Raw genomic sequence first — 18057 nt, 5'->3', positions numbered from 1 at the left:
AGATCACGAGGTCAGGAGATCAAGATCATTCTGGCCAACATGGTGAAACCCCATCTCTACTAAAAATACAAAAAAAATTTAGCTGGGTATGGTGGTGCACACCTGTAGTCCCAGCTACTTGGGAGGCTGAGGCCCATGAATCACTTGAACCTGGGAGGCGGAGGTTGCAGTGAGCAGAGATGGTGTCACTGCACTCCTAAATGGATCTAATAGTGGCTTGCAAGATTCTTCCCTACTTTTGGGCTCCCATCTTAGACATGTCCATCATCTCCTGCCTGGATGACTGCAGCAGCCTCCTGGCTGTTCCCCTGTCCTCTCCCCATCCCTCACATCCTGCTCCCCACATGCAGCTGGAGACAGGTCGTGAACACAGCAGTCGGGCCCTGCCCTGCTCAAAGCCATCCTGTGGCTCCATCTCATGCAGGGTACAAATGAGAGTCCTTGCTACAGTCCCACATGACCTATCCCTGTCACCCCTCTGCGTCAGCTCTGTCCACTCTCCCCCATCACTCTGCCCCAGCAACACTGACCTCCTGTCTGTTCCTCCGACATTCCAGGACTTTTTTTTTTTTTTTTGAGACGGAGTTTCGCTCTGTCACTCAAGTTGGAGGCTGGAGTGCAGTGGCGCGATCTTGGTTCACTGCAACCTCCGCCTCTCGGGTTCAAGTGATTCTCCTGTCTCAGCCTCCCGAGTAGCTAGGACTACAGGCATGTGCTACCACACTATTCTAATTTTTGTATTTTTAGAGGAGGCAGGGTTTCGCCATGTTGGCCAGGCTGGTCTTGAACTCCTGACCTCAAGTGATCCGCCCTCCTCGGCCTCCCAAAGTGTTGGGATTACAGGCGTGAGCCACCGTGCCTGGCAGTTCCAAGACTTATGTATTCGCTGCTCTGTTCTGGGAATAGTGTCTGCAATTTGCACATGGTGCTTTCAGCTCCATACTCAAACCGCACCTGCCTCCGAGGCCCTCTCTGACCATCCCCTACTGAGATCTGACCCCGCCCCCCAACACTCCATTTCCTTCTTCCCCACTTTACTCTTTTCCACTGCATTTAGCACCCTGTAATCCCTTGTGTATTTTTTGTATTTATCCTGTTCAATTGTTTGTCTTACCCATGAAAACATTAAAAGTGCTATGAAGATAGAATATTTGTTTCAATCTGGTTGATACTATATCCCCAGGCTCTAGAGAGTGCCTGGCACTGAGCTGTCCCAAGCCTGTATGTGCTGAGTAAATGCAGAGCTGTTGTGTCCTGTAGCTCAAGGTTTATGGAGTGCTGCTGTGTCAGACACAGGGCTGAGGCCCGGGTAGCTCTGCTCACCGGATCCTCACAGCCCTCCAGGAGGGAGGTCTCCGTTCCTGCCACATCCTCAGTGCCAGAGCAGGACCTGGCACAGAGTGAATGAATGAGTAGGGGTCTCGGAGACAAGCCGCGGCCCACCCAACCTTCCCACCCACCCGCCATCCGTCACCTTTCCCCACGAAGTAATCCTGGTAGTAGCGGGCGCCCAGGTCCACATGCTCGATGCTGTACTGCCGGGGCCGACTCTGCGTCCTCTGCTGCTCCTTGGGCACTTCCAGCACCGAGATGCTGGCGTTGGTGCGGTAGGCGCTCAGGGCGGGCTCTGCCAGGTGGCCCTCGCCGCTGCTCGGGGAGCCCACGGAAGCCCGGGAGAAGCTCACGTTGCGCTCACACTCGCCCCCGATCTCGTTGCGGAAGTGCGGGCAGCTGAGCAGCAGGTCGTTGCTGTTGTCATCCCCGAGGTCCTGCTCCAAGTTCTCCTTGCAGTTTAGGTCCTCCGTGCTGGTGAAAGCCGGGTCCAGGCCTCCGAGGCTGTGGGCCCGCGAGGTCGTGAGGGAGGCCATGGCCGAGGCGGCGGAGGCGGCCGAGGCGCCCGTGGTGGTGTTCCGCCGCTGCGACACCGACACCCTGTTGGCGGCCGCCTCGTTGAGATCGAACAGCATGCTCTGCACATCAAAGTGGGCGAAGCTCTTCTGACACACCCATGGCCTGCTGGCTTCCGGGGGGCTCCGGCCCTCGTCGGCCTCCCCCGGGGACCGCCCAGCCTCCCCCTCGGGTTTGCTGCTCCTTAGCTTCCGAAAGATGGACGAGTCCACTGAGTCCCCGCCGCTGAGGCCCCGCGCAGGTTTCTTCCGGGTCTTCTCCTTCTCCTTCGTGGGCTGCAGCGGGAGGAGGCTGTCCTTGGCGGGCTGTCCATTGTGGCAGTCCTCCTTGGCTCCGCCTCCGCCCCCCATGAGGTGTGGGCCAGGATCTGCCCGGAGGAGCTCGGTGAGGGCCCGGCAGCCCCGGGCGTCGGGCTGCTCGCTGCGGAACTCGTTGAGGATGTCGAAGAAGCTCTGCTCCGGCATGCCCTGCACATCGATGGACGAGGTGCTCCCATACTCGCGGAAGAGGGGCAGCGCCCCCGTGTGCCGGACCCCCCGCGGCTCCCCCGGGTCCTCCGCATCACACTCGCTGAGGGTTATCTCGCTGCTGCTGCGGTGCCGAAGGGGGAGGAAGGCCCTGCCGGGGGACCGGGGCCACCCGTCCTGGAACTCCACATCTTTGGACCTTCTCCTGGAGAGTCGGTGGAAGGCTTTGGACCCTGAGGAAGCTGGGGTGCTGGTGGGGGGCTGTCCGTTCTGTATGCTCCTCATGGAATGGGCCATCTTGGTGGCCTTTGTGCCATCTGTGTCCTGTGAGGGGCTTGGGTTGCTCTGCTCTCTCAGGGCCTCCCGCTTGGGCGGCCAGTCGGCCACCCTTGCACGTACACCCATCTTGGGCATTGCGGGGGTGGTGGGGCTGGGGCGGGTGGTGGCGGTGGCGGTGACCGGGCTGTCGCCAAGAGGCTGGGACATGCTGCCATTCTGGGCCCAGAATCCCAAGGGAGCATAGTCCCCTGTGTGTGGCCCAGGGAGGACATCGCCCACCCTGGCCCCACAGCTGGCTGCCAGGTCCACACCATCGCTGGGGATGGCCCGATAGGTGGTCATAGTCCACGGGCACTGGAGTGCTGCTGGCCCGCTATGCTGTGGTGTCACTCTATAGGGTTCCCCACCCCTCAGCCATTGTTCAGGGCCGCCAGGCCCAGGATGAAGGATGCTGGGCCCTGAAACCTGACAGGAAGGTTGTGAGCCTGTGGAGTCCAGTTCTCCACCATCGCTGTGCACAGCTGAGCCAGGACAACCTCAGGAGGCAGGTGCTGTCCTGGAGGCTCCAGACCGAGGGGCTCAGCACCACTGAGCAGGCAGCAGTTGCAGGCGCTGGCCAGCCGGAGGTGGCGAGGAAGTTGTCCCCGCCATGCTGAAATGGGAGAAAAGGAAAATGTGAGCTGCGATAGCTGTGTTACTGCTCCCAGAAAGTGGGATATGTGACTTTTCTTGACAGCCTCACTCATTAAAAAAAAACTTTTTATTATGGAAATTTGCAAACATACTCAAAGGCAGAGAGGAGACTGAGTCACCCATCAGCTCCAACAACCACTAACTAGTTCCTATTCCCATTTCATCTATTCACCCCACCTTATGACCTTCTTTGTTTCTAATAGAATGTTTTAGAGTAAACCCCAGACATCAGGTCTTTTTTTTTTTTTTTTTTTTTGAGACAGAGGCTCACTCTGTCACCCAGGCTCGAGTGCAGTGGCACATGCTTGGCTCACTGCAACCTCCACCTCGAGGGTTCGAATGATTCTCCTGCCTCAGCCTCCCAAGTAGCTGGAATTCCAGCATGCGCTACCTTGCCCAGCTAATTTTTTGTATTTTTAGTAGAGATGGGGTTTCATCATATTGGCCAGACTGGTCTCTAATTCCTGACTTCAGGCAATCCCTGCCCACCTCAGCCTCCCAAAGTGCTGGTATTACAGGTATGAGCCACCATACCCGGCCAGACATCAGGTAATTTCACCCATAAATACTTTAGCTTGTAACTCTAGTAGATAAGGTTTAAAAAAAATCACTACAATAACATTATCATACTCATCTAAATTAACAAGAATTATTTAATGTCATGCAGTACCCTGCCTGCATTACATTTCCCGTCATTGTCTCGCAGGTGTCTTTTGTGAGCTGGTTTGTTCGAAATTATCCTCTGCTTATGCAGGTATTTTATTAAGTCTCCTTTACTCTACAACGGCCACCTTCCTTTATTTTGATGCTCTTTACTTGTTGAAGGAAAGGGGTCACCCGTCCTGTGGATTTCCCCACTTTCAGGATCCCTGTGGTGCCACTTAACATGTTCCTCTTCCCCCTGTATTTCCCGTGAACTGGTGGCTTCACGCAGAGGCCAGACTATTGTCCATCTGCTCTGTTGTTCGCTCAGCTCAGCTACTCTGCCAGAAAGGAAGTGAAAATGACAGATGAGTCAACATGAGCACCAGTGGAGTTTGGGGAGGAAAGCCGCAGAAGGAATGTCTCTAGAAATCCATGTGGTTACTGCAGACTATGGCTGGGTAAATCAGGGCCCATCACTTTTTCACTGAGATCTCCCCAGTGACTGCTTACTGCATTAAAACACCATCCAAACTCCTTCCCCTGCTCCATAAACTCCACAGGATCTGGCTCTGATGTCTCTCCCCATCCCTGACTAAACTCTGATCATACTGGCCTTCTTTCCTGTTCTGATGCACCAAACCTTATCCAGGATATCTGATATGCTTCCTCGGTCCTTCCAGGGGCTGGTTCCTTCCTGGGGCTGGTTCCTTCCCATGTCAGTTTTTCCATGGAGACTTCCAGCTGGGCATGGTGGCTCACGCCTGTAATCCCAGCACTTCGGGAGGCCAAGGCGGGTGGATCACTTGAGCCCAGCAGCTCAAGACCAGCCTGGCCAACATGGCAAAACCCTGTCTCTACTAAAAATACAAAAATTAGCCAGGTGTGGTGGCATGTGCCTGTAGTCCTAGCTACTCAGGGGGCTGAGGTAAGAGGATTGCTCGAACCTGGGAGGTTGAGATTGCGTGAGCCACGATCACACCACTGCGCTCCAGCCTGGGCAGCAAAGTGAGACCCTGTCTCAAAAACAAAAATAAAAACAATAAAAACTCGCAAAAAACAAAAACAAAAACCTTCCCAAATCACCCTATAGAGACAGAGAAGCCCCATCTTCTGGAAGCCTTTCTTAATTATCCGCTCTACTTCCAATTTTTTTAACAGTTGTTCATTCTGTCTACTGGCTGGGTCCACCACTCAAATGTTGGCTCCAGAACGGCAGGGATGTCTGTGTTGTTCACTGATGCATCCCCAGTGCCTAGAACAGTGTCCAGGACGTTTGTTCAGTATTTATTGTATGTACGAGTGAACAGATGGCTTCTGCCTAATTGGAAGTGTAAGTACCTCCTGATTTGCAGGCCCCTGGGGAAGGGAGTCTGTGCTTCTGTCCAGCACATAAAACAACCTGCGGGGTCACTTCCCTTTGTCTCCACCTTGAACTTCTAGAAGATGAAAATCCTGCTGGAGAGGAAGGGGAAAGTGGGTCGCCATCTGTGATGGAACCTGTTGACTGCCCAGCAATCGTGCCCGCTCCGTCCTGCCAACGGAACTGATTTTGCTCGGGGCAGTAGAGTGCTGCTTTGGGCTGGGCACTTGGCTCAAGGTGACCTCTAAGTTTTCTTTCCTTGGGAATCTAGAGCTGGATACAGCCGTTCTTGGTCAACAGCTATTGGTGCTTCCTGTGTGAGAAAGTAGCAGGCCTCTTCTGTGTGTGTGTGCATCGGGGTGTGTGTGTGTGTGTGTGTGTGTGTGTGTGTGTGTGTGTCTCTGTGTGTGTCTGTGTGTGTGTGCGCATGTCTGTGTGTGCATCTGTGTGTCTGTGTGTCTCTGTGTGTGCGTGTCTGTGTGTGTGTGTGCGCATCCGTGTGTCTCTGTGTGTGTCTGTGTGTGCGTCTGTGTGCGTGCGTGTCTGTGTGTGTGTCTGTGTGTGCGTGCGTATGTGCATGTGTGGGGGGGCTTTTCCTAATTTATGCCCAGAGGTATGGAGCGAACCGGCAGAGACCACGAGGGAAGCTCAAAGCAGATTCAAGGAGCAAAATAGTAAGGAGAGCCTGCAGCCTCTGAAAAAGCGAGCACCAGAAGAAGGCAGGTGGGGAGTGGGGAGCCCCTCTTCCTGGTGCCCCATGAGAACACAAACAATCCTGAAGACGTTGCTGGGAGGCAGCACGGGGATGGGCTAAAGAAGAGGGAGGAAGCTGGAAAGCCCACAGGGTTGAGTTGCCTAAGGGAGACAGGAGAGAGGCCAAAAGGAGCCTGCACTGACCTGGATGGCAGGGTGTCTTCTGCCAACCAAGGCTTGTGGGAGTGTGGATGTCAGATCATCTGATTTTCCAAGAGAAATCAGAAACCTAGAATTACATGCAACATCTCCCAATTTGAAAAGCAAAAATATTGGCCGGGCATGGTGGCTCACGCCTCTAACCCCAGCACTTTGGGAGGCCGAGGCAGGTGGATTGCCTGAGGTCAGGAGTTCGAGATCAACTTCATCTCCACTAAAAATACAAAAATTAGCCAGGCATGGTGGCACACACCTGTAGTTCCAGCTACTCGGGAGGCTGAGGCAGGAGAATCACCTGAACCCGGGAGGTGGAGGTTGCAGTGAGCTGAGATCATGCCACTGCACTCCAGCCTAGGTGACAGAGTGAGACTCCATCTCAAAAAATAAAAAGAAAAGGAAAAACAACAGAGCAACAGAGACAACAACAAACTATCATACAGAGATGATGGGAGGATTTTCAAGAAACTGCTAATAGTGCTTGCCTCTGTATGTCTGTCCCCACCACTCCCAGCCCCTTCCCCTGCTCCATTTTTCTCCTTAGCACTTATGAACAGGCTTACTTCTTTTTCTTACTCATTATTATTACTACTATTATTTTAGAGACACAGTCTTTCTCTGTTGTCAAGGTTGGAGTGCAGTGGTACAATCAGATCTCACTACAGCCTCAAACTCCAGGGCTCAACTGATCCTCCTGCCTCAGCCTTCTGAGTAGCTAGGACTAAAGATGCATGTCACCACGCCCAGCTAATTTTTAAATTTTTGGTAGGGGTGGGGTCTCAGTATGTTGCCCAGGCTGGTCTCAAACTCCTGGGCTCAAGTGATCTCAGCCTCCCAATGTACTGTGATTATAGGTGTGAGGCACCGTGCCCAGCCTCCTCAATGATTTTCTCACTGGCATCTGGGAACTCATCTGCTGCCTCTGGTCGGCCAGAAGCTGCTTCTCCTGCTATCTTGACATTTTTTAAGCCATACTCTTTCTAAAATTATCAAACCATCCTTTGCTGGCATTAAATTCCCCAGTTTGAGATCCTCCTCCTTCCTTTTGCTTTAGGTTGCCATGTAATGACTTCACTTTTTCTTGAAGCAAATTAGAATCTATAGGTATGCTTTTCTTACAGCAATCCTGTCCCCACAAAGAAGCTGCATTTGCAACACGAGATAAAAATATATTTTGTAAAAAGTGCAAGGTTTTTGTGCCTGCTGGCATAGGTGCAGCAACAGCTTCATGAATTTCCTTTTCATTTTTTACAATGGTCCTCATACTGGATTCATTTATCTGGAAATGGCGGGCAACTGCAGCTGCAGTCCTCCATCGATGGCACATATCAAGCAATTGCATATTTTCTCGTAATGTTATGACTTTTCTGTGCTTCCTGGGACAACTTCCAGCATCACTAGTGGCACTTTGTACGAGTCCCCTGAGGTTATTCAGGGCTTACGGTATTGCACTAAACATGATGAAAACTAGGTGAGAACCTCCAGGGATCATTTTTTACTGCGATATGCAATTTGCTGGAGAGACAAACTGCTCATGCGGAGATGATGAGTGTCACATGGTGTTTCAAACGGATACTCACAGTACTTGAGCTCACTGCAGTAGCAACAGGAGGTGGTCGCAAAACTATGACAATAGTGCAGTGTGTACTGCAGTTAATTTCATGCAGTTATGATTTAATGCTGCATGTTTATGTTTGTTTACATTTCTCTTGGCTTAGCAAAGTATTTGTGTGTGTAACTTTTGATCAATTTTAACTTTTTAGAATGCATTTCTGTATATTTTATGGTGGTAGTAAATGATAGACTAATGCACATATATTTTATGTATTCATGACATACCTAACATTTGATTTTATTTATTTTAATTAATTAATTATTTTTGAGAAGGAGTCTCGCTTGGTCGCCCATTTATTTATTTATTTGTTTATTTATTTATTTATTTTTGAGAAGGAGTCTCACTCGGTCGCCCAGGCTGGAGTGCAGTGGTGCAATCTTGGCTCACTGCAAGCTCCGCCTCCCGGGTTCACGTCATTCTCCTGCCCCAGCCTCCGGAGTAGCTGGGACTACAGGTGCCCACCACCACGCCTGGCTAATATTTTTTGTATTTTTAGTAGAGACCGGGTTTCACCATGTTAGTCAGGATGGTCTCGATCTCCTGACCTTGTGATTCGCTTGCCTCAGCTTCCCAAAGTGTTGGAGTTACAGGCATGAGCCACCGCGCCCGGCCCTAACATTTTATTTTTTTTTTTATTTTTTTTTTTTTTTTTATTTTTTTTTTTTTGAGGCGGAGTCTCGCTCTGTCGCCCGGACTGGAGTGCAGTGGCCAGATCTCAGCTCACTGCAAGCTCCGCCTCCCGAGTTTACGCCATTCTCCTGCCTCAGCCTCCCGAGTAGCTGGGACTACAGGCGCCCGCCACTTCGCCCGGCTAGTTTTTTTGTATTTTTAGTAGAGACGGGGTTTCACCGTGTTAGCCAGGATGGTCTCGATCTCCTGACCTGGTGATCCGCCCGTCTCGGCCTCCCAAAGTGCTGGGATTACAGGCTTGAGCCACCGCGCCCGGCCAACATTTTATTTTAAAAAATATATTTTTAGGCTACGCGGTTCACCTGTAAGATCTTTTCTGGTTTTTTTTTTTTTTTTTTTGACAGAGTCTTGCTCTGTCACCCAGGCTGGAGTACAGTGGCACAATCTCGGCTCACTGCAATCTCTGCTTCCCAGGATCAAGTGATTCTCCTGCCTCAGCCTGCTGAGTAGCTGGGATTACAGGTGCACACCACTATACCCGGCTAATTTTTGTATTTTTAGTAGAGACAGGGTTTTACCATGTTGGCAAGGCTGGCTCGAACTCCTGGCCTCAAGTGATCTGCTGCCACGGCCTCCCAAAGTGCTGGGACTACAGGCGTGACCGCATCCGCCCCTGCAAGTTATTTTCAAATATTTGCAAATCTTTTTTTTTCTGAGATGGAGTATCGCTCTGTTGCCCAGGCTGGAGTGCAGTGGTGCCATCTCATGGCAACCTCCGCCTCCCGGGTTCAAGTGAGTCTCCTGCCTCAGCCTCCCGAGTAGCTGGGATTACAGGCATGTACCACCATGCCCAGCTAATTTTGTATCTTTAGTAGAGATGGGGTTTCTCCATGTTGGGCAGGCTGGTCTTGAACTCCCAACCTCAGGTGATCTGCCCACCCTGGCCTCCCCAAGTGCTAGGATTACAGGCGTGAGCCACCGCGCCCAGTAAATAGTTGCAAATTTCTAAAAAATTTTCCACTACATTTATTGAAAAAAATTCAGGTATACGTAGATCCATGCAGTTCGAAACCATGTTGTTCAAGGGTAAAATGCACTTCCTAAGAACATTAACAACAAAAATCTCAATGAAGCTGAGCACAGTGGCTCATGCCTGTAATACCAGCACTCTGGGAGGCTGAGGTGGAAGGATTGTTTGAGCCCAGGAGTATGACACCAGCCTGGGCAATACAGTGAAACCCTATCTCTACAAAAAATTTTAAAACTTAGCCAGGCGTGGTGGCGTGCGCCTGTAGTTCCAGCTACTTGGGAGGCCAAGGCTGCAGTGAGCTGTGATTGTGCCACTGCATTCCAGCCCAGGTGACAGAGCAAGACTCTGTCTCAAAAAACAAACAACAACAAAACACCACATATACATACACAATGAGGGTGCACAAAATAAGTATGTGTGGGTCACACTCGGGCAGGGGTTGCTGGTTTGCCAGAGAAAAGTGAAATTATTTTATCTATGGTATTTATTGTCTCCATTCTAAACTGTCAGTTACAGAATGGCAAGACTGTTTGCTTGAGAGCCTGAACTCTGCTCCACACTCTGCTGTGCTGGGCACCAGATCCCAAGTCAAGCTGGGATGATGGCCCACCTGAGGGCACTACCTGTCCTCCGCAGCCCAGCCTGTGTTGTGGCTCCGCCTTCAGAGTGCAGAGTGCGGAAGGAGGATTAGTCCTTTGAGGCCACACTTAGGCTGGTTGGGAAAACCAGTGGCCCAGATGTGACCCTGACTTGCTTATGTAAGCACCTCCCGACAGATGGGCTTTGCTGATGGCATTTGTTTCCAGCTCAGTCAGAAACCCTCAATCCATTCTGCTCCCTTCTGTGCGCACACACAGATGTTCTTGCAGGCCTTGGTCTCTCTGCACAAATCCCTTCTCCTAGCAGCTGCAGCTGAGTCTTCCTGTGACATTCAGAGGCTGAGTGGCACCCGCAGCCTCTGGGATTCAGAGGGCACACATTGGTCTCTTTCCAGCTGTCTTCCACTGAGCTCCTCCTTCCTAAAAGCACCTGGACCTTCCTGATGGGGAACCCCCGTGATGAGAGATGCACAGCATAGGCAGGAACCAGACTGCCTCCTGGGCTCAATCCTGGTGTGCCACGGATGGGTTATGGAAATAGCGACTTGGTTTCAATCTATAAAATGGGTATAATATCACCTGCTCCATAGCCACTGCTCTTTTTTTTTTTTTTTTTTTTTTTGAGATGGAGTCTTGCTCTGTCACCCAGGCTGGAGTGCAGTGGCGCAATCTCAGCTCATTTCAAGCTCCGCCTCCCGGGTTCACGCCATTCTCCCGCCTCAGCCTCCCAAGTAGCTGGGACTATAGGCGCTCGCCACTACGCCCGGCTAATTTTTTGTATTCTTTAGACGGGGTTTCACTGTGTTAGCCATGATGGTCTCGATCTCCTGACCTCGTAATCCGCCCGCCTCGGCTTCCTAAAGTGCTGGGATTACAGGCGTGAGCCACTGCACCCAGCCAGCCACTGCTCTTACTACAGTTCTGTTGTGTATCTTTAGCAGGAGTGCTTCCCTCTTCCCCTCAATTACAGAAGCACAGTTGGGGTGGGCGCAGGACGTGGGCTTGGTCGGACCAGGGTCCTCTCCTAGGATTCTGTGCAAGGTTTCTAAGAGCATGTGAGGCTGGAAAGTGTTCTTGCAGGGGCGGGGACAGTGGACCTGGCTTCTCCTGTGCAGGGACTTTTGCTGGGGACCCCTGGTTTCTTCCTTCCAGGGCTACCTTGGCTCCTCCCTGTTTTCTAAGATTGCTCCTCTGGCCTCCTGTTCATTCTGTACATCCTCAGTGAATTGTGATTTGGTCACAAACTGCCAAGCGTGGCTTCTGCTGCTGGCATCAGAGGACCCCGAGTGACACTCATTGTTGTGTGAAGGAGGGCAGCTGGGGAACTGTATATGGAAAAACTAGGGCAGGCTGGGAGACCGCAGCAAAATGAGGAGTGAGTGGCAGTGGGAGAGAGTCAGTTGGGATGTGTTTGGCTGCAAGTAACAGAAGACTATCCAGCGGTGGCTTGCACAGTGAAGACATTTAGTCATCTCATGTCACCAGGAGGCCAGATATGGTGGCTCCAGCCTGGTGGGAAAGCTGGACAGTGATGTGAAGCACGTCCCCCCATTCCCTCTGCCTCCCTCATGTGCTGTAGGATTGAGCAAGTCTTCTGGCTTTACTGCGTCACGGTAACAAGCTGGTGGCCACAGTCACACTTCCCACTGAATCATGGGCAAAGGGGAAAGACAGGGATGGTAAGGGTACCGGTCTGACCCTAATCAGGAAGGAGAATCTTTCCCAGAACATTCCCCTTGCTGCAATCCTTTCTTTAATGTCCTACTGGCTAGAATGTGGATACACGGCCACTCCAGTTACAAGGGAAGCTGGGAGAGCCAGAATCTGTAGCCATCCTGATTGCTTCTGGGCCAGTGGGGACTTAATCAGGGTCTGTTAGAAAAGCAGGAGACCAACGGTATATCTGTGGGTGTAAACGCTCCCAGACTGCCCCTGCAACAAGCAGGTAAGCACCATGGCCTTGGTGTCTTGGCTCCAAAAGGCCTAACTCTGTGAGTGCCGCAATGTCTGCCAGAAGCTCGCAGGACACAGCATAGGGAAACACAAGAGCCCTCCAATGTGGACATTTGTGGTTTGCTTTCCCTGTTGCCAGGACTCCTTTTTCCAACAGTACAGACTTCCCTTTGGGAGCCTCCCCTCTCCACTGGCCACCCAATAGGCTAGAGGTGGGGCTCCTTCCCTAGCTCTGGAGCAACCCATGTGGCCTGATCAGAACCAGTGAGACCGTGATGTCTTTACCAGGAGTGCTGGAGCTGAAGGCTGCGCTTTTCCCTTTAAGCCTAAGTCTGAGAAGATGTGAGGGATGGAGTCACTGCAGCCGTCTCGTAACCACGGGAGAAGAACTATCTGTGAAGGCGACTGAGAGTTAGAATCTGGGGCTGTAGTCATCATTTGAGTCTCTGCATCAAGTTGGACACAAAGTCAGCCCTATTCCATTTCCCACCACTGGACATTTTAGTTATAAAACAACACAACAATGAAAACATACACAAAAGCCAGTATCTACAACAGCAACTACCATGAATAGAATCCTTCTACGGCCCAGGTCCTTTCCTGAGCACGTCAAGCCTGTCAATTACTATGCGTTAACCCTTTCGACAACCCCATGAGGTGGGTATCATTACCTCCATTTTACAGATGAGGAAACTGAGGAGCAGACAGAGGAAGTAATGTGCCCAAGGCCACATGGCTATGAGTTGACACAGTGGGGACTCAACTCCAACCCCTTCATACCTCAAGTCAGAGAGTCCTCAGTTCAAGCACCAGCCTTCCCTGCAATCACAGGCAGCGTCTGGACCTCTGCGATTCTCATTTAACTGTGTGTCACCAATGCGGAAAATATCTCCAGCTCCAACCACCCTTTTAAGTTCCAAACTCACCTACCCACCTGACTACTTGACATCACCACCTATACATGTCACAAGCATTGCAACTGAACATTCCCAACCTGAACTCTTGATCGCTGCCCATCCACAAAATGTGTTCCTTCTTGGGACAGGCGGGATGAGCTAAGCTATGCTGCAGTAACGAATGACCCCAGACGCTCAGAGGCTTTCACAACTGAGGCTTGGTTCTTGCTCACACTGCCTGTCCATCACAGGCTGGCTGAGGGCCCTACTCATGCCAACTTCACTCCCAGCAGACAAAGTAGCCCTTATCTGGGACCCTGCTGATTGCAAAAGAAGGAGACAGGGTTGAACCATGCACTCCAGCCTGGTAGCACAGCGAGACCCTGTCTCTTAAAATATTTTTTTCTAAATAAGTATCTGATCAGGCACGTTGGTTCATGTCTGTAATCCCAGCACTTTGGGAGGCCAAGGTGGGCAAATGACCTGTGGTCAGGAGTTCGAGATAAGCCTGGACAACATGGTAAAACCCCGTGTCCACTACAAATATGACAAAATTAGCTAGGCATGGTGGTGCATGCCTGTAGTCCAAGCTACTTGGGAGGCTGAGGCAACAGAATTGCTTGAACCTGGGAGGCAGAGGTGGCAGTGAGCTGAGATCACGCCTCTGTACTCCAGCCTGGGCAATAAAGGGAGACTCTATCACTAGATAGATAGGTAGGCAGGCAGGTAGGTAGGTACGCAAGCAGATAGGTAGGTAGGTAGGTAGGTAGGTAGGTAGGTAGATAGATAGATAGATAGATAGATAGATAGATAGATAGATGGATAGACAGACAGATAAAATAACATAACTATTGAATGACTGGATGGACGACAACCTCACTCAGGATCAGGGAGCACTGGCTTAGTCGGGATCTGTGACCCAAGGCAAGCAGGGCCTGCTTGGTGCCCGAGTGTGTCCTTCCCTGGGAAGCAGCACGCCCAAGAAGCTGAAAGCAATGCTTGGAGATAGCGTGTAGGGGTGGGATGGACTGTCCTTTCACAGGCCTTTGATTGGAGGTGGAGGGACCCCCTGGGTATCCAGGGCTGCCCTGATGTGTTCCAAGCATTTCCCTTTCACAGAAACATGATCCAGTCACGGTGATGGAGGCTCACTCAGCAGGACTCAAGCACCCTGGAGGGCTCAGGGGTGTGGCGTCAAGTCTGAGGGTTCTTCTCCAAGACCCAGGTGGAATAAGGACTCCTCCAGCCATGCATCCAGTGACTCAGCAGTTTCTGGGCACGTACAAGTCATGTATTTATCCAGGAAGAACTAGTTAGTCCTTAAAATGCATCCATTCATCCATTCACTCACACAACAAACACCTACCATGTTCTTATAAATCCCTCAAAAAAGTTATTCTAGCCAACAAAGCCCTAAAAACATATTCATGTATTCACCACTTCCCAGTCATATATAACTCATTCATTCATTCTACAAGCACCAAACACTCGAAACCCATTCATTTACTCAATCTATTTCTACTACACGCCACTGCTGTGGGTGCTAGAGATAATCTCTGAGCAGGACGGACCGTGCCGCTGCTCTCATGAATGGACCTCCAGTAGAGAAAGGCCAGGGAAATAAGATAGAATTTCCAAGGGTGGTCAGCATTGTAAAGGTTATAAAATGTCTGGGTACAGTGGCTCCTACGTGTAATCACAGCACTTTGGGAGGCTGAGGTGGGAGGATCACTTGTGCCCAAGAGGTCAGGGCTGCAGTGAGCTGTGATTGCACCACTGCACTCCAGCCTGGGCAACAGAGCAAGATCCTGTCTCAAAAAAAAACAAAAATAATAATAATAATAATAAAATAAATAAATAAATAGGTCTGAAGATTACTCTAGTTGGGAGGGGGTCAGGAGGACCCCTTGAAGGGTGGTGTCTAAACCAGGATCTGCATGAAGAGAGGGTACCTGCCGTGGATGAGCAGGGAAGCTGGGAACAGCCAGTGTCCAAGGCCAGATGAGGATGCTCAGGGGACTGGTTCTCCCTGCCAGCCGTACAATAGAGGCACCAGAGGAGCTTTATAAAAATATAGCTGTCTGGGCCAGGCATGGTGGCTCATGTCTGTAATCCCAGCACTTTGGGAGGCCAAGGCAGGCGGATCACTTGAGGTCAGGAGTTCAAGACCAGCCTGGCCAACATGGTAAAACCCCATCTCTACTAAAAATACAAAAAATAAAATAAAATAAAATAACCAAGTATAGTGGCGCGTGCCTGTAGTCCCAGCTACTTGGGAGGCTGAGGCAGGAGAATCGCTTGAACCAGGAGGTGCAGGTTGCAGTGAGCTGAGATTGCACCACTGCACTCCAGCTTGGGAGACAGAGCAAGACTCCGTCTTACAAAAATAAAAAATAAAAATAAAAATATAGGTATCTCTCCACACCCCACTCCCAGAGATTCTAAATCAGCTGGTTGGGGTGGGGCCCGGGACTGAGTGCCTCTTAAAAGCTTGGCAGCTGATTCTACTGTGCGGTCTTAGCTGAGGACAGAAGAACAGAGAGAGTAGAGAGAAGAGGGTCTGCCTCTGAACCCGGAGAGGCTGTACATCCAAGTGGGCAGGTGGGTGGTGGGAGCCAGGACATGAGCTACAGCAGGCCCAGCAAGGAGGCTGGAGCACAGGTGTGGTTGGGGAGGACCAATTGTCAACAGGGGTGGATGCTGCTGAAAGGGTCACGTATGGTGGCAGTTATAGGTATGAAGGACACTGGTGACCTCTGCAGATATTTCAGGGGTCCACTGATTCAGAGAGCCCTGTCCTCGCCTCCCTCCCGTTGTCCCCCCATTGCTGTCTGTCCCTCTACAGGCCAGGCAGAATTCCCCCTTTCCTCCCTCTGCTGAGTTCCCAGGGGTGTACATGCACCCCTGACTATGGGACTTAGCCCACTGGATTTTTAAGCCTCTGAGTATCTTTTGTCTTCCCTAGACTGTGAACAGATGCACGTCTGGGGTGGACTGGGATCTAACATATTTGTTCTCACGTGTGGGCGGGGCAGTGGAGAGGGATAATACGGTGATGATGGTATTAAACATAAGGTCAACACTGATGAGCTCTCCTGATGCGCCAGATTCAGGGCTCCACACTGGCGTGTATTAACCGGTGTGTTATAACAACTCTATCAAGTAGGGCCTTCTTTTCCTTTTTAAATACATTTCTCTTCTCTTTTTTGAGACAGGGGTTTTTGTCACCCAGGCTGGAGTGTGGTGGTACAATCATATCTCACTGCAGCCTTAAATTCCTGGGCACAAGCAATCCTCCCATCTCAGCCTCTTGAGTAGCTAGGGACTATAGCTGTGTGCCACCATACCTGGCTAACACTTTTACTTTAAAATTTTTTTTGTAGAGATGAGGTCTCACAAAACCTCAAACTCCTGGCCTCAAGTGGTCCTCCTGCCTTGGCCTCCCAAAATGCTGGGGTTACAGGTGTGAACCACCATGCCCCGCCAAGTAGGGACTTCCATCATGCCCATCTTATAGACGAGGCAAAGGTTACGAGGGGCAGGTGGGATTCAAACCTCAACAGTCTGCCTGCCACCCCTTTACCCTGTGCTCCAAATAAGATGAAATCGTTCAAACGAGTATGCTGTGGGAATATGTGAATGATGCCGAGTATCTTTAAAATCCATTAATCAGGACAAAATTCTAGCAAGTCAGCAACAGCTCAGTGGATTGCACGCTAAGAATCTGATTTTTCCCTTGTATGTCTTCCCCCACCTTACTGGGAGTCTGAGCATACATGGGACTGCTATAGAGCTCCCTCAGGAAATAAGGCGGATGGAAACCTCAGAAATCTCATTAGCAAGTGCCATGGCAGAGACTCTGCTCCATTGCCTCGAAGAGCAATGAGTGCAGTCTCAGCCATGGCTGTGAAAGCCAGCACTTCCATTTTTAATGTCAAAGAGCCCAGAGGACTAGTGTTTCTTTTTTTCCTTCTTTCTTTCTTTCTTTTTTTTTTTGACGGAGTCTCACTCTGTCACTCAGACTGGAGTGCAGTGGCACGATCTCGGCTCACTGCAACCTCCACCTCCTGGGTTCAAGCAATTCTGCTGCCTCAGCCTCCCGAGTAGCTGGGATTACAGGCGCACACCACCACACCCAGCGAATTTTTGTAATTTTAGTAGAGATGGGTTTTGCCATGTTGGCCAGGCTGGTCTTGAACTCCTGACCTCAGGTGATCCGCCTGCCTCAGCCTCCCAAAGTGCTGGGATTACAGGCACGAGCCACCGCGCCTGGCTGAGGATTGGTGTTTCTAAAACAAATCTCCAGCATCCAGGGGGAGCCCAAATTCCTACCCAGGACCAAGGGTAGTCCCCACAGGAGAGAGGGAGGCCACGTCCAGCTGTTACATTCAAACTGGCAAGGCTCCCACACAGGTCAGGGCTCCTGCATGACCTGTTCTGCTTTTAAGGGTGTTAGTAGTTTTCTCCCCTTGGGGGAATAGAAAGAATAAGTTAGAATCGTGCATCAAAATTTTAAGTTTCTCTGTCGCCTGGGCTGGAGTGCAGTGGTATGATTATGGCTCACTGCATCCTCGACCTCCTGGGTTCAAGTGATCCTCCTGCCTCAGCCTCCCGAGTAACTGGGACGACAGGTGTTTGCCAGCACACCTGGCTACTTCTTAATTTTTTTTTTGTAGAGGTAGGGTCTCGCTATGTTGTTCAGGCTGGTCTTGAACTCCTGGGCTCAAGCAGTCTTCTCATCTCGGCCTCCCAGACTGCTGGGATTACAGTTGTGAGCCACCACGCCCTTCTGCTTTTAAGGGTGTTAAATCAGTACAGTTTTTCCCGACTGGGGGAAGAGAGAGAGTGGGAATTATGCATCAACATTTTAGGTGTGCATTCTATTTATTTTATTACTTTTATTTTTACTTTTTTGAGACGGAGTCTTGCTCTGTCGCCCAGGCTGGAGTGCAGTGGCGTGATCTCGGCTCACTGCAACCTCTGCCTCCCAGGTCAAGCGATTCTCCTGCCTCAGCCTCCTGAGTAGCTGGAATCACAGGCATGCGTCACCATGCCCAGCTAATTACTGTATTT

The 18057-nt window shown here is 50.9% G+C and overlaps 1 protein-coding gene across 5 annotated transcripts in view; it reads right to left on the bottom strand.

Moving 5' to 3' along the window:
• SIPA1L3 (signal induced proliferation associated 1 like 3) overlaps positions 1–18057 on the bottom strand; it is a 310996-nt gene that overhangs the window by 129368 nt on the left and 163571 nt on the right. For all 5 annotated transcript variants that reach the window (XM_010385697.2, XM_030942700.1, XM_010385698.2 and 2 more), the window contains one exon: positions 1475–3306. In XM_010385697.2, the coding sequence (XP_010383999.2) occupies positions 1475–2996 (1522 nt within the window). In that variant the 5' untranslated portion in view covers positions 2997–3306. The remainder of the gene's footprint in view (positions 1–1474; positions 3307–18057) is intronic.

The sequence above is a fragment of the Rhinopithecus roxellana genome, chromosome 12 (genome assembly GCF_007565055.1).
Source record: "Rhinopithecus roxellana isolate Shanxi Qingling chromosome 12, ASM756505v1, whole genome shotgun sequence".
NCBI classification, from domain to species: domain Eukaryota; kingdom Metazoa; phylum Chordata; class Mammalia; order Primates; family Cercopithecidae; genus Rhinopithecus; species Rhinopithecus roxellana.
The sequence above is the reverse complement of the archived record's forward strand: the minus strand, read 5'-3'. Positions and strand labels throughout refer to the sequence as shown.